Genomic DNA, 14511 nt, shown 5'->3' on the forward strand with positions numbered 1-14511 from the left:
GGTGAGGAGAATGTCTATTAGGTAGGGATCTCAGATAGGTATATCATGCTTCCGCTTCACCCAGATCAGGGGCTCATCATGACATCAACTCGGAAGCCATACTTCCAAGATTAGGTCAAGATTTACCCATGGCTTGATATCAATATTTCACACCAAGAGGCCTACGGGGTGCCATCGTGAAACAAATCTTTGGATAAATTTCAGACACAGCATTCGATGTGGTGCATACTATAATACGGTGGCTTCTGGCGGCCAGATATCTATATGCTTAGTCGGCAAATTTTTTGGCCTGAGAGATCAAAATTAATTAAGCTTAGAGAATCAAGAGCTCCTATTTTGATTGCCATAGCAAATCAACACGAATTTCAAGACTTCTATTATCATCCAAAAATATTGGCCTATGCAATGAGTACGGTGTTGAGGTGTCCCGTTTGGGACTAGTGCCTTCCATCCCACCACTTAGGCTTCATCTCTCATAGATCGTCTTCTTCTCCTTGTCGCTACCCAATATTACACTACGTACCATATTGTATTGCTTCCATTCTCTCGCATAGATATCTTCTTGCTTGCGTTTCAGTTGTATAAGCCCAATAATTAGGTCTTGTGGTTGTCAATGTCGACTTTCGGCGGTATTCTTTTTATTTTTCAGAGAACAAGTGTTGATCTTGGAAGAATTATAGAGGACTTTAATTGATTCATACCAATTTGGATCTCGCGGTATCGTGTCCAGAATGGTGGAAAGCTCCCATGCTTAGTCATCGAAACTTTAGTCTGACTTAATTGGCCTTGCAGAAAAGATTCCGGATGGTCGCTCTTTACTGATGAATGCGATGCACTCTTGCATTTCACTTACGCTGGATTATTGGGGGTATCTATGGAGGGCGTAGCTTGTTCTCAGTAGCTGGCCTCAGAATGATCAGGAAAGAAAACAACCCCTATCTTCCGTTCACTTTTATGTTGAATTTGGAATCTAGGCATGCCCTAGTTAGGTTCGCTCACCCTAACGGCACACGCGGCGCATTGGTCAAATAATCTCTCATTACATCCCCACTACCCTCGTTATTTATGCTCGCATAATACCCTGTCGACTTTCTTTGCTTTCCGTATTTTTAAGGTAACTTGCAGAGCGTAGCTAGAGCGAGTTATTTATAGCAGATAGTATTGACCACTTATTCCCTAGCGTTCTGATACTCGTAGATGAAACTACATAACGCGGCACGTGCCTTCCTGTCGTCTAGCTTCTTTTGTATTTCTTCTGGGTATATCTTCGGTCGAGTAGCTGAGGAAAAATAAATTCAGGAATAGCAGACTAAAGTTACGCCCTCAGGCTTTTCTTTTCTACCATTACAGCAGATTAGGAGAACGCAACGCATCGCAGTGGGTATTCTCACCCCTCTCACCCCGTTCTTACCTCTCTCACCCCAGTCTCCAGAATTCTCACCCATATCACCCGCACTCACCCTAACACAGAAACTGACGCTAATTTAAGATCCAGGGCTCTTTGGTTATTGACTGCGTTTAGTATGTGGCTTAAGTACGGCTGAGCGGACGGGAAGCCCTGTTCTCCACACCCTATGGTCGTATGTATTCAATGCTCCTTAGAAAAAATACATGACTTAGATGAGATGGGGAAAGTGCATAGTATGTCTACAGGAATTCCATGATCTAAATAATTGATCTTCTCGGCAGATGATCACCGCGCAAGAACACTTCTACTCCTCGGTATAAGTTTGCAGCAACTGAACAACTTCTAGGTGGCCATTTGATCTCGCTGCCATCAGCGCTGTTTCCCCAAATATTCCATCCCGGTGACGAATATCGATACCATCTGCCGTCAAAATAAGCCTCACTGCGCCGATATGCCCTTGTCTCGCAGCACTGATCAACGGAGTGACTCCTTCACCAAACCCAGCATACCCAGCCCTATTTAGCCGAAGAACATCTTCTCGGGAAATATCACCACGCGTCTGTGTATTGCAATTCACCCTTTCATATCCATCATATGCAAGAAGCAACTTCAACGCCTCTTCCTGGCCGTACGTAGCGGCCCAGAATAATGCGGTCCGGCCATCACCATTATGCCAATCGATATCGTGGCAGTCGATTGAGAAGAGATATTTGAATTTTTCCTCCTTTTTCTTCATGAGTGCCGTACACTTAGCGCGAGTTAACTCATCCCTCACTCTTTCAATATCGAAAAGAGGCGATTTGAGGAATTCTTTCATCATTTCCGGGCCCTTATCTATGGCATGAGTGAATGGGTTGCCGTACCAATTGCCCCAGGCCGTAGCCTGGGTTGATCTCGAGTCAGGTGGGTGTGGAATTGCCCCCGCCTGCAGCAATACCCGCACAACATCTTTATGGCCGCTCTGGGCTGCGAGGTATAACGGACACTGGCTTATCATGTTGCCCTTGTTCGGATCTTTGCCATGGCTTAGGAGCTGCTGGACTATATTGACATTGCCAACTATTGATGCAACCATCAATGAGCCTCCATAGACATATTTGTACTTGATATCGGTGTCAATGTTTTGATCTGCCAGCAAGACCCGAACAACGTCTTCCTCCTCGGCGATGATCGCTATCATCAAGGGTGTCGTCTGGTCGGAATCATTCTGTTGGTTAACATCAACTCCGTCAACGCCAACCAATAGATTAACCATTTCCATCTGTCCTGCTGCAGCGGCCAGGAGAAGGGGACTGGCACGGCTCTTATTGTGCAATTTTTCCCGATGCAGAAATACCCGCGGTCGAGCCAATGTTTCTGCGGTCGCTGGATGTTCGGTATTAATATTCGCGCCGAATGCGAGCGCTTTGCGAGCACACTCTATCTTGCCATGCTCTGCGGCCCAAAGCAATGCGAGATCTTCCTTTTGCTGCCACAGGCTCGGGTTGAGACTCTGGTAGAAGCGTCCCTTTGTTTTGGCCAGAGCGTTGAGGTCACTCGGTGCCAGCCATTGGCCTATAAGAATGATGAGCTCTGTTGGAATACCAGAGAGTGTCATGTCCAACATCATATCAGGATCTGACATTTCGAAGAGGCGGGATCGCGAGGATCTGCTTGCTACGTGGGCTCTTGGCGGGGGCGCCCTAAGTGGGTAAGCTGCTGCCTATCAATGTAGTAAGCATTGACTACAGACTGCTGCTTTTTTAATTTCAAGAATTCAATATATGGCTAGTGAACTGTTTGAGAACTTTATCGATAGAGATGTACCGTGGAGGAATGATCATAAACTTGAATAAGCAAGTCGGGAGTAATAGATGAAAGATATTGATTCTCAATTGTATTCAAGTTGCCCTTCGTCGTCAATGAAAACTTGAAGGAGAAGTCAGCCCAACTATTTCGTACTAGTACTAGACCATCGTTAGATAGTACTCAATTTAAGATTACTTTGAAATAATCACGGCCGTTTCTTACTGTCACGACTGGCCGCCATGTATCGTTTCTGGTACTCATACCTAAGCATGACAATTCTAGGGTACAATGTACATACTCAGGTACACGAGATGCCGACCGACCCGAGTTGGAATGTATTCATACATTATTCAATAGCACACAAGACATAGCCCTTCGGTATTCCCGGGAAAGGAAGGTAGAACTTCGGAGTAAATGTTGCATCTCCCTTGCATCAGCCACGAATCCCGCCATGGCGAACGCAATATCCGAAACATGATGTCAGAAAGAGCAGCACTTGTCTGGGAAATAAGTTTAAAATAGATGATGAGTTCATAGAGCAATTCGTGCGAAACATAGACCGGGCGACTATAACTACAAAGTAGCACTCGGACTACTACCAAGGCAATGCCAGTCTAAAACTGGTCAGTACCTTCGCAGGATAGCTCACTTCTGCTCGTGTGATACATCCCACCAGCCCCAACCCTAGCCCCAGCCACCCAGCACTCCAGACACCGCCAGGTCACCCCTGTTCCAGGACGCACCGTGCACAGCTAAGCATTAGCCAAGCCCATGCACTCGAGGCTTGTATCACGAGAAAGCGGGTCGATCGGACGCAGCGTACGTGTGGCATGGCATGCTGTATCATGTACCGGCAATGTACGAGGACGATCTTTCCACTGTGGCTTGCTAGCTACATAGCTATGTATGCACGAGTTCTCCTGACTAAAAGAAACCTTGGGGAAATGCTTGGTATGCGGGCTTCACGCCGGCACTTCGGTTGGTATGCTTGTACAGCGTACCCGCTTCGGTGGAATGGATTTGCGGTGGACGTTGGATACGAGCTTTGGTACTCCGTACTTGGGTTTAACTTGAACTTAGCTGTGCGTCGATATTTTTTGCAGGATGAAGTTGTGCCAATGATTGTTTCCTTTGTCTTTCGTGCTCACCGCTACTTTGAATTGGGTGTACGTTTGGTATTCCACGCTGTGAACTGACAGCCTTCTAGTCAGGACTGAGTTTAGCAAAGCTTTCAGGCTCAACTTAGAATAAAGTGCTTCGGAACTTGAATCGAATATTTCATAAGCGGCGATTGTGGTGAGTTCCACTGGCATTAGGGAGACGTGGATATGAAGAAACTAGTGATACGGTCATCAACGGAGTATACTGTGACTGTATGAATCAGGTCCCAACTCGGAGTAGTTAGTAGTACTAGATATATCAATTAATTAATTCAAATTGTCAACAGTGCTACATTATTTGAATCATACTAGTACTAGCATCATAGTACGTCCCCTCAAACAAGGTACTAGTACTAAACACCGATCTTCCGTAACGCTCTGCAGCCACAATCGAGTTAACCTTTCGCCGACTGCACGATGTCAAAACCTGCTTTGAGCTGAGGTGAGACACCAACTTGGCTTGGTGGATTCAGCGCATACTCACCGCCACATGCGTCTGTGAAACCATAACTCGATAGTACCTATGTCAGCCCACGCTGACGCCCACGCCTTACCTCTTTGTGGTTCGGATGTTTTTGCCGAGAGTGCTCGTGCCCATGGGGCTACGTAGGGTGGCTGGGGAAGGGGACATACGAACAGGCTAGTTGACGATCGATCGTACGGGGGCTTTTTCTTTTCTTTCTTTGCCCTTGCGACTGGTTGGGGGTGGGGGCGTTGGGGATGCAGATTTGCGTCAGGTGGATGCTTATCAGACCAGGATTTTGCTGGTGGGTATATGCAGTGGGACTAGTCAGAATCACCATGTCAGATGGATGGGTGTCTAGTATGGTGATATTCCGGTATGGGCTGGACAAAGATTGTACAAGTAAATAACACATTGGTCTATACATCGAGCGAAATCGAAGGAAGAAACACATAGGGAGCAAAGTACAATCAGGATCATATACAGTTTGTTGCGTAAGTGACTGAGTGAGTGTGTGCACTTGTAAAACCCAGAACACGGAACCCCTCTCTAGATTGATGCTATCATGGAAGAGATCTAGGCTGGCTAGAAAGCAGGAAAAAAATTCAAGGCATTTATCATCATCTCTCATCAAGGTCATATAAAGACGGTGTTGAGGTGGTGGTAAGGTGCCGCTAGACAGCGGAGACCCCGGGGGAGGAGAAAGAAGAATTAGGAGAAGGAGAGAAAAGAAGAACGGTAACGACATGACACTTCGGCGGCTACTGCGCCCAGGACTGGCGGAAGTAGCCCTCGTCCATGGGCGGAGTGGAGTTATCAAAGAGATTAGATGGCCAGACGGGGAGCGGATCTTGCGAGGTAGGGAGATTGTACATGTCCTGCGCAGGGACCGGCTTGGACTCGATTCCCATGCTAGCTTGCAGCTGATGCTCGAGCGCGGCGGTGGACTCATTAGCCGACTTGAGGAAATCATCGATGTTGATCGACGCGAGATCATTTGATGAGAGAAGCTGCGCTTGAGGGAGTCCGACCAATGAGGAAGCGGAGCTGATGCGGAGATGGTCCATGTCCGATGCCTCACTAACGCTGTGCAGATCGTGCACGTCATTGTTGCCCGTGTGCCCGAGACCGGGGAGAGGTCCAAACTCATCGACTTCAGAAATGTCGCCAGAGGAAGACGGTGGCGGCAATCCTGAGGGGTATGAGTTGTAGTCGAAACTGGCATAGGACGGTGTCTGCGTGCTTGTTGAAGCAGGAACGTCCGAGTACAAGGGGAAGCTTGACCAATCAACTGATGGTGCACCCATGCCGGTCGATCCCTGAGGCACCTCGGAGTCGGGGGAAGTGAAGTAAGGGTCGTGGTAAGGATCCTGGAATGCCATACAGGCGATCGGAGAGTTGGTGGTCGTGGTCGGGAAGGTAGTATATGTCGAGACATCGAGCGGGGGAGGCACGCTGGTGATGATTTGCTCCAGAGGGAACTTTTCCATATTGGCGGGAGCAGATATTGAGTTAGAGGCATTGTCGGCGGGCTTTTGATCCATTGAATTGGTCGGCCTAGCAAGGGCAGCAAAGTTATCTAAGAAGGATGGGCCGAGAGGGGTGGTGCTGGAAACATCTTCCGTGGATGCAGCGGGTGCACTGTCGGGAGAGCCGTTCTGCGAGGTCTGTTGAGACTGCGATCGAGGGTCCATCGACAGGCTTAGAGGCTCGTGGATAAATGCCGAATGGGTAGTCAGGGGGAGGTGGTCCACGGATCGACGAGGCATATCGGTCGGGTGGTGGATAGTATGAGACCGTGGGATTGTGTATGGCAGTCCGCACTTGTGGGCCATGTCATTATGCTTATGGGCGGGTTTATGGTGACCGTCACGGAAGATCGTCAAGGTTGACTCGGACTTTGTTGACGTGAGGGGAGGCTTCCGTGGGAGTTCAGCAGGAACCGACGGATGAGGCACGGGCAAGCCGGTCTCCGGTACAGTGTCGAGATGAGGTTCCTTCTTCAGCGCACAGGAGCAGCGCTGGCCATGACTGCAGGCGCAGTCGGGCGAGTCGGTTTTCTTCTTCTTGTGGTCGCCGCACTCGCATTTGACGTGGGTTGTCCGAGACTTGCGTAGGCCGCGGCAGTGGGTACATTGAGAGACTGGGCGGCCTTTTTTGTTGATGTGGGTCAAAGGGCGGTCTGTTATAGTGAAGATGTGAGTTTTAGAAATGATCGGATCGTCACAAAAGAACGAGTCAAAAGAGCGGAATTGACGTACCACTGTGGTGACAGCTGCTGACCCGGTGACCCCGGACGCAAGCTTCACAAGCCCACTTCTCACCTTCAATAAGCATCACGGTGGTTACTGCGAGGCACACATGCGATGAATCGCGAAGGTTGGATATAATTGGGGGTGTAAAGTTAAATATTCAAAGTCGAAAGTGTTGGTCGTAAAAAGGACCACGATGCCGTCAAGGCGGGATCGACGAGAGATCAGCCGCGCAGGGGAGGCGGGTTGAGAACAGAAAGGAAGTATAAAGGGTATCTGAGGTGAAGGTTTCCCAATGCGCGGAGGTTCACAGAACGCCGTTCCAGCAGTATACAGGTCGTATCTGAGGGATTCTTTTTTTGTCGCACGGGTCGCAAGTTGGAAGATCCAAAAAGAAGAAATTCAAAGGGTATCAAGAGAGTCGAGTGTGAGGCTTGGAGAGAGGAGAGGAGAGGAGAGAGAGGGGGGGGGGGGAATGGGGGACCAAGCCTACGCACCGTTTGGCGCCGGCCGTGAGACAGGACACCAAGTACCGGTAGTGGCGGCCAAGATAGAAAGCGTTCGATATAGAGAGTTGAGGAACACCCTATGCCATGAAGAAAAGAGGAGGAAGATGGGGCGAGGGTTAAGTAACGGCATGGGATTTTCACTGCACTGGTGGTGATTGCAGTCTGCCGTAGAGAGGCACAAGGAACGGGTGACCGTATTTACGGTATTATTACACGTACCATGTATTGATCGGGTGTATTTAGTAATATGCCATTCACAGGCAGTCACAGGCAGTGCACTGTGTACGTAACAGCAATTGTCATTGCCATTACCTCTGCTACATACAGTATTGGCATTGTTCTCCAATCCCAATTGTTCCTAGAAACCAGAGTGTTTGTGGAGTACGGAGTACACGTACATTTTCCTTTTGCGACCTGGACTGCAAACCCCCTTTCGTGTACTTAAGTATCCACTGTAGTCGAAGCCTCGGACGTGGCGGTCCCACCAGGCGGTTCTGTTCTGTTCTGTACTCTGTATTATGGCTCTGCTTAGGGTTTATTTGGGACATGATTCCCGATGGTATCCATTGTGCGAAACTAGTACCTAGTTGATAAAGCCTAAAAAGGAGACACAACTTGAACCTTGGAAACCATAGTTAGTACTAGGAGTAGGGCATGGTCGCGAGGGCAATCCATTCCGGGTACCTGTCATAGTCCACAGGTATAATTAAGTGCCAAGGTTTCAAATTCAAGTTGCTTGGAACTTGCAAGACGCAGGAGAATATGTACAGTATCTATGTACCTGTACTCCGTACAGTCTCACATCATCGGAGCCGCCTTGCGTGGCGGCCTTGCACGATCCCCCCCATTCACCCGATGGTCGCCTTGCAGCCTTCCCACGAGGAGATCATTCAGCTCACACGACGGGAGATGGCGGAAAAAAGGGAGAGAAAAAAACTTGCCGTGCCACCGGTGATGGACTAGCAGACCGCCAGATAGAATTCCCACGAACAGAACGTTGGGGGGGGACCTCAGTCGGCGGAGTCTCCGAGCACGGGCTTCGCACGAACTCGAACCCCACCCATGAATGGATCTCGCTAGTAAAATCTGGGGCCGCACCTCCAAGCCTTTGATTTGATATTTGGATCCTTCCAGTTCTCAAGGCGCTTGTTTTTTCGGGGTTTTCAGAATTAATTTTTTTCCCCCTTCTCGTTGTTGACCATGGCTTGGGGATTATTGGGTGAACATCATTGGTTCTGCCAGGGGATTCCGATCACGCTAATGAGGAATTTCAGGTACCAGATGTTCGAAGAAGTTTCCACGATCCCTGCAAGGCGCACACACTGGAGGGTGATCACTCAAAATCCAACCAGCGTCTCTCGAGCTTGGCGCAGTGTCGTGGCCGATCCGAAGGCATGCTTCAGCGTATCTTTCTCGTGTCGGATTGTGACCCTCGAAACCAGACAAAGCCAGCGGGACATGTACTAAGCATGTACCGGAGTACATACTTAGTACATGTACAGTAATGGTGTACAGCAACGATACGGTACTGCATGTCATAGCGTGGTTCAGGGCGGTTCGGATGGCGTCACTTCGTGCCTGTTTCGGGCGGGCTGCAGAGGGTTTTTGGCGGCCAGCGGGTGGGCCCTGATCTGCGCATGCAACTGTGGGCAACTCATGCCAATCAGATTCTCGAAGGGTGTGGATTCCGGTTACGAAACCGTACTCTTTGGACTGTGGGCTGAGGGGCGATTTTAACTGGGTTCGCTGTATTGTTGCTGTACGGGCTCTGCGTTGGCCATCGCATACGGGTAGGGAGTACAGTACGGAGTACCTAAATCGTAAATTCTAATTAAGGACCCCGTCGGTATGAACTTGACTAATTGAGTTAGTCTCACCGCGTCAAGGATCATGTCGAGAATGCCATGCATGTAATGCGATCTAGCAATGGACTTGGACTGGGGTCATATATTCTTGTCCTTGATTTTGTTCATTCCTATACCTAGGTAATACCTAGTCACATCATGATATGTTCGAACCTTTTGCTAGGAGAGTAAGAGTAAGATCCCCTGCTACAGTAGTACTCGTTATCTTCCGAGTCCTGCACCTTATCAATCATCATCATCATCATCATCATCATCATCCTCCTCCTCGTCCTCAACACTATCCTCGTCAACACCTCCCTCGCCCTCATCTTCCTCTTCCGTCGAAGAATTGGCTGGGGCCTCCTTGCCCTCAATCCAGCCCCGCCGGTACCGTCGGACTCGGTCGTCAAGATTCCACAATTCGAGGCCCATTTCTCGCTTTCGCTTGTTTTGCAATGTGTATCTCTCGCGCACCAGGTCAAGAAACTTCTTTTTGCCCTTTTCGTATTTCCTCGGGTTTGTCTCATCGCAAACTTTATGCTTGAGTTCCCCTAACTCCTCCACATAGCCCATATCCTCCTCGGCGAACTCATAGCCCATACAAACCGGGCATGCCTGGTCCATCACGGTACCGTTCGTGGTGACAAGACCGATAAACATATCATCATGACATTCTTCCTCGGGGTTCCATGTTTCATTGTTGCAGAGAGGGCATAGTCTCAAAAAGTAATCTCGAAGCACATCCCTGAGAGCAAGTTAGTACTAGCTATGTAGTATTTGAGAAACGGTTCGGACTGATCAGCTCAACTCACTTTCCATGGGGATTGACGGTGATTCGGATATTATCGTATTGACCACGGATTCTGGCCAAGGGGTCTAGGACGTCTTTGAGCGAGAAGAGTTCTCGATTTTCAATGTCCTCTTCGTTCTCAAACTCATCTGGGATGTAGTCTACGTCTGGCCCGAACAAACACCACCGACCTCGTGTGGTCGATCTGGCATAGAGTCCCGCGGAGACCATGATGGAATCTGTTCGCGGACATGGTGGGTTTCCATCTGGACAAGATCGCACGATCCAGATGTCGGCTGCTTGGACTTCGATTCTGGACGGAAAGACCATGATGATGTCTTCCACCTCCACTGGCTCACTGATTCTGTCGAACATTGACATTTTGGGAAATGAGATGTAAGTGCAAAGAGTATGAGGCGAGGAGATGTGAGCAAAGGTGCCAGACGGAAACAAGGCAACATTCACCTTCAAGTTGAATTTGCGTGGATGATTCACGCAGAATACTACAAGTTGACAAATACTAGTAGTACCTAATGTACCCATAATACCCATGATACCGGGGCCTGCTATCTTACCGGGCACATGCATAGTCTATTTCCAGGGGGGGAGGGAGTGCCCCGGTGGTCAAAGTAATAGGTCAATGTTGGTCACCAGATGCCCATGAGCGTCAGTATTCCAACAGACTCGAGCACTGGGATTCTCGGCAATTCCAAAATGTAACTGGAGTGTACCAGATATACTAAAACCAATACCACCTACCTAGTATGTACTAGATATACTCAATATTAAATATTGTATACTATACCAAGGTATATTAGATAGACCGGACGGGAAATAGTGTTAATCCGCTGGACACGCAGAAACGAAAGGCCGTCCTCCGCTCCGAGATGAACTATACCAACTTTAGGTACTCTCTATCGACTCCGTAGTAAATGTAAATCCATTCGAAATAAACCCTTCATGGCAAAATGTTGGTGTTGCTCAATGCGGCGGCGCTAGCCCCCTGCGATCAATTCCCCCCGCGAATTTCTTAGTTTAGTCTGGAGAAGGAAAAAAAAACCTTGCCTCTGGCACTTCGCATCCTCACCACATCCTTCCATCTCCCTGGAAGCCCACCCTCCCCCATCACATCAATTTTTCTGCTATTTGAGTTCTTTTGTTCACAAAATGAACTCCCGCGAGCAGTCTGATTTACCTTCCGCTCCCTCTTACCCATCTCCCAATGGTGCCCAGATGGCCCAGGGCGCGATGCAGTACTACGGCAACCGCCAGCTGACGACCGATGAGCTCTTATCCGCTGAACTGTCGCGCGAAACATCTGGTCCTGGCCTCGGTGATGGCTCGGGAAATGGCGTCCACCACGGTCAGTCCATGGTTTTGAGCTCCAACAATCCTGGCGACATGGGACGTACCACTTCGGAGGACCAACACGCCCATCAACACATGCTCCATCAGTTCACCCCCAGCCAGCAAGTCGGCGTGGATCCAAACCACGACCTCAGCTATGGCGAGCAGAGCGCGCGCAAGCGATCCAAGATCTCGAGGGCCTGCGATGAATGTCGGCGCAAAAAGGTATGTCAAAGACACTCGCCGCGCGACGCGTGACCCACTCACTAACAATCCGATTTCTCACTCACAGGTGCGATGCGACGCGAGCTCGGAAACCGGCCTTGAAACATGTTCGAATTGTCGTCGTTTGGGAGTCGTCTGTCAGTTCAGTCGCGTGCCGATGAAACGCGGCCCTAGCAAAGGGTAGGATCAACCCGCGCACACGACCACAAGATGATATCTCAACTAACCCATTTGCAGCTACATCAAGGAACTCGCCGAACGCCTCCATACCCTCGAAAGTCAGATGCAACCTGGAATGGTCCAAGATGTCCCCTACCAAGGCATGAACGAAGTTTCTCTCGGAAGAGGCTATCAGGACTTCACATCGCCTGTGGACACAGGATCGGCCAATCGCAAGAGAACCTACTCCGTTTTTGAGGGCCTACCGAGCTCCTCATTCGCCCAGCCTTCATTCAATGCGCGCGGATCCCAGAATGCGTTTGATGGTGCAGATGCGACGGCGGACCCATACAATCCTGCCGTCGCTACCGGCACTGCGCCCAAGCCTGGCAACCTGTTCTGGAACCCGACTGGGTCGGAGCAAGATCTGCCCACTGGCCTTGAGATGACCGAGCTACCCCGACATGAAGGAGACGAAGACATGAGCCCCGTCACTCTTGACGAGACTGCGCTCGACGTTTACTACCAAGAAGTTCACACTCTCTTGCCAATTCTCCCACATACCAAAGAGCGCACGCTGGAGCTTCTCCACCAATGCCATCGTGAAGCCCAAGAAATCTTCTGCCATGCACTATATACGGTCACACGTACGGATCTATCCCGCGTTGAGGGAAATTTTGATAGGGTGTCCTCATTTAACCATGCACAAGACTTGCTTCTATTCCATACTCGCCAACCATTGATTGTCCATTCGACACCTGTGAACTTGATCTGGCTTCAGAGTTTGTTGTTGATGATCATGGACTGTGATACACGAGGCCCGGATAATTTGGTGGGCAATGATAGCACGCCAAAGCACACTCTGGTGTCGGCCGCTAGCAAACTGGGGTATGATCTGGCCAAGAGTCAGGGCCAGTTGAAGAGCAAACGTGCTTCAGACCCCGATATTGACTCAGAAGCCAACCTCACTAGACGTATTTACGTATCGTTGATCATTTTGGCACGATGGTATGCAATCAGTGTGGCTGATGCGACTGTCCTTAGTGGACAGGAGATTGGCGGTCGTGAAGATGAACGGGTTGTCGGTCAAATTACGACAGGCATTGCTTGTAAGTTATAATGTTCTTTGCGTCCAATGAAACAACAAATACTAATTTGCGCATTAGCTTATTCGACATTCCTTTCCGAGATGGTTACATTGGCCACTGTCGAGCCTAACGTCTGCCAAACAAATACCGGACTGGGCCGTATGGTCGGAGCCAATCTGGTCGCCTCGCTTGAGCGCCTTTCGGATATGGAGGACATTTTCAAGATCCACGAGCTGCCCGAAAACAGCACTGCCCGCCCTCTGTTCGAAAGCCTCCAATCTCAGCTCTACTGGACTGTGCGTTTATTGATTAAACGCCATGTATTCGTCTACAGCCCATACGATATCATATATTGCGCCCAAGAAGTCATCAACGAGTTGCACAAAGCAGCCCACCAGAACCGGCTCCAAACCCCCTTCGACTTGCACAGCTTGGCCCTCGCATCAATGACCCTCCTCGAAGCCACCGTCCTTCCAGAATACGCAAACGAATGTTGGGACTCTTTGCAAAAAGTCGAAGAGATCCTCGACCGACGCTCGAAGCGCGCCGCTTCAGGCACCGAATTCGAGAACATCTTCGGCACGCCTAGCTGGGACGCAAAGATCCGGGTCTTCCTCGAGTGGCGTCGCATCAAGTCGCAAGAGACCCAGCTCCAGGAATCAATTGGCGCCATCGCAAAGGTCTCCGGCCAAGGGTCCGGTTCGCAACCACCGATGGGACCAAACGAACAACGCTCACTGCAGCATCTTGCCGATCTCGCCGTTGGTGCCGAAGGCTCCGTGGCCCAGAACGCACCATCCACCCCACCGCCAGGACTTTCCGCTGAGCACGGCGAGGGGTCGCCGAATCTTGCTCCGCAGCTCATGCAATCGCAGAGTGGCCTTGGCCGCGTGATTGTTGACTTCACCATGCTTACCAGAGAGGGATACTTGAATGTTTTCTCTGGCTTGATCTATCGCCGCAACCGTTAGATGTTGTACTACTACCATTTGGCCTGGACATTGCTTACCTTTTGCTCTCTAATGACCCGCGCCGCAATAATTCTGTTATCTCTGTTTGGAGTTGCGGGCCTCTTGCAGGAAATACCTCTGTCTCTTTTATGTGCCTCAAATCCATTAAATATATCCTTCTCTTTCCAATGTTGTCGCATTCTGTTAACTTTCTACTTCGTTTTCGGACAGTCGTTTGCAATTGAAAGAAATATAATATTTGCTTTTCCCCTGAAACATTCATGGTCGGAGACGCAAAGAATGCCAGCCCTTGATTGAGTGAGTAATACTAGTACCTAGGTAGAGTAGTACTATGGAGTACCTATATAGCGTCTAACTAGTAAGTACCTAGGTAGGTAGTATCACACCTACTGGGTAAAGTTTGATAGTCAACTGCATTATAATGCTATTTCAAGCAGCCTTCAAGTTTGCGGGGGACTGGTGTACCCTAATTCAATATCAAGAATCGAAACCCACCTGAAAAATAAA

The 14511-nt window shown here is 49.4% G+C and overlaps 4 protein-coding genes across 4 annotated transcripts; 1 reads left to right on the forward strand and 3 right to left on the reverse strand.

Moving 5' to 3' along the window:
* Positions 1-1712: 1712 nt before the first annotated feature.
* Positions 1713-3032, reverse strand: N7533_005333 (ankyrin repeat domain-containing protein; the record flags this gene model as incomplete). Its single annotated transcript, XM_057101983.1, has 1 exon — positions 1713-3032. The coding sequence occupies one exon, from the start codon at positions 3030-3032 to the stop codon at positions 1713-1715; it is 1320 nt and encodes a 439-aa protein (XP_056961613.1).
* A 2548-nt stretch (positions 3033-5580) lies between these two features.
* Positions 5581-7191, reverse strand: N7533_005334 (copper fist DNA-binding domain-containing protein; the record flags this gene model as incomplete). The annotated part of the gene is made up of 2 exons (XM_057101984.1): positions 7081-7191; positions 5581-7001 (listed from the first exon to the last, which is right to left on the reverse strand). Exons 1-2 carry the CDS (start codon positions 7154-7156, stop codon positions 5581-5583), a joined length of 1497 nt encoding a protein of 498 aa, XP_056961614.1. The 5' UTR covers positions 7157-7191.
* A 2479-nt stretch (positions 7192-9670) lies between these two features.
* On the reverse strand, positions 9671-10595 carry N7533_005335 (uncharacterized protein; the record flags this gene model as incomplete). The annotated part of the gene is made up of 2 exons (XM_057101985.1): positions 9671-10169; positions 10237-10595. The coding sequence occupies 2 exons, from the start codon at positions 10593-10595 to the stop codon at positions 9671-9673; spliced, it is 858 nt and encodes a 285-aa protein (XP_056961615.1).
* Positions 10596-11381: 786 nt separating this feature from the next.
* On the forward strand, positions 11382-14004 carry N7533_005336 (putative C6 finger domain protein; the record flags this gene model as incomplete). The annotated part of the gene is made up of 4 exons (XM_057101986.1): positions 11382-11786; positions 11854-11966; positions 12024-13054; positions 13112-14004. 4 exons carry the CDS (start codon positions 11382-11384, stop codon positions 14002-14004), a joined length of 2442 nt encoding a protein of 813 aa, XP_056961616.1.
* Positions 14005-14511: the final 507 nt, after the last annotated feature.

The sequence above is a fragment of the Penicillium manginii genome (assembly GCF_028828005.1).
Source record: "Penicillium manginii strain IBT 31320 chromosome Unknown utg000004l:1.0-7231830.0:1.0-7236170.0, whole genome shotgun sequence".
In the NCBI taxonomy this organism is placed as follows: Eukaryota; Fungi; Ascomycota; class Eurotiomycetes; order Eurotiales; family Aspergillaceae; genus Penicillium; species Penicillium manginii.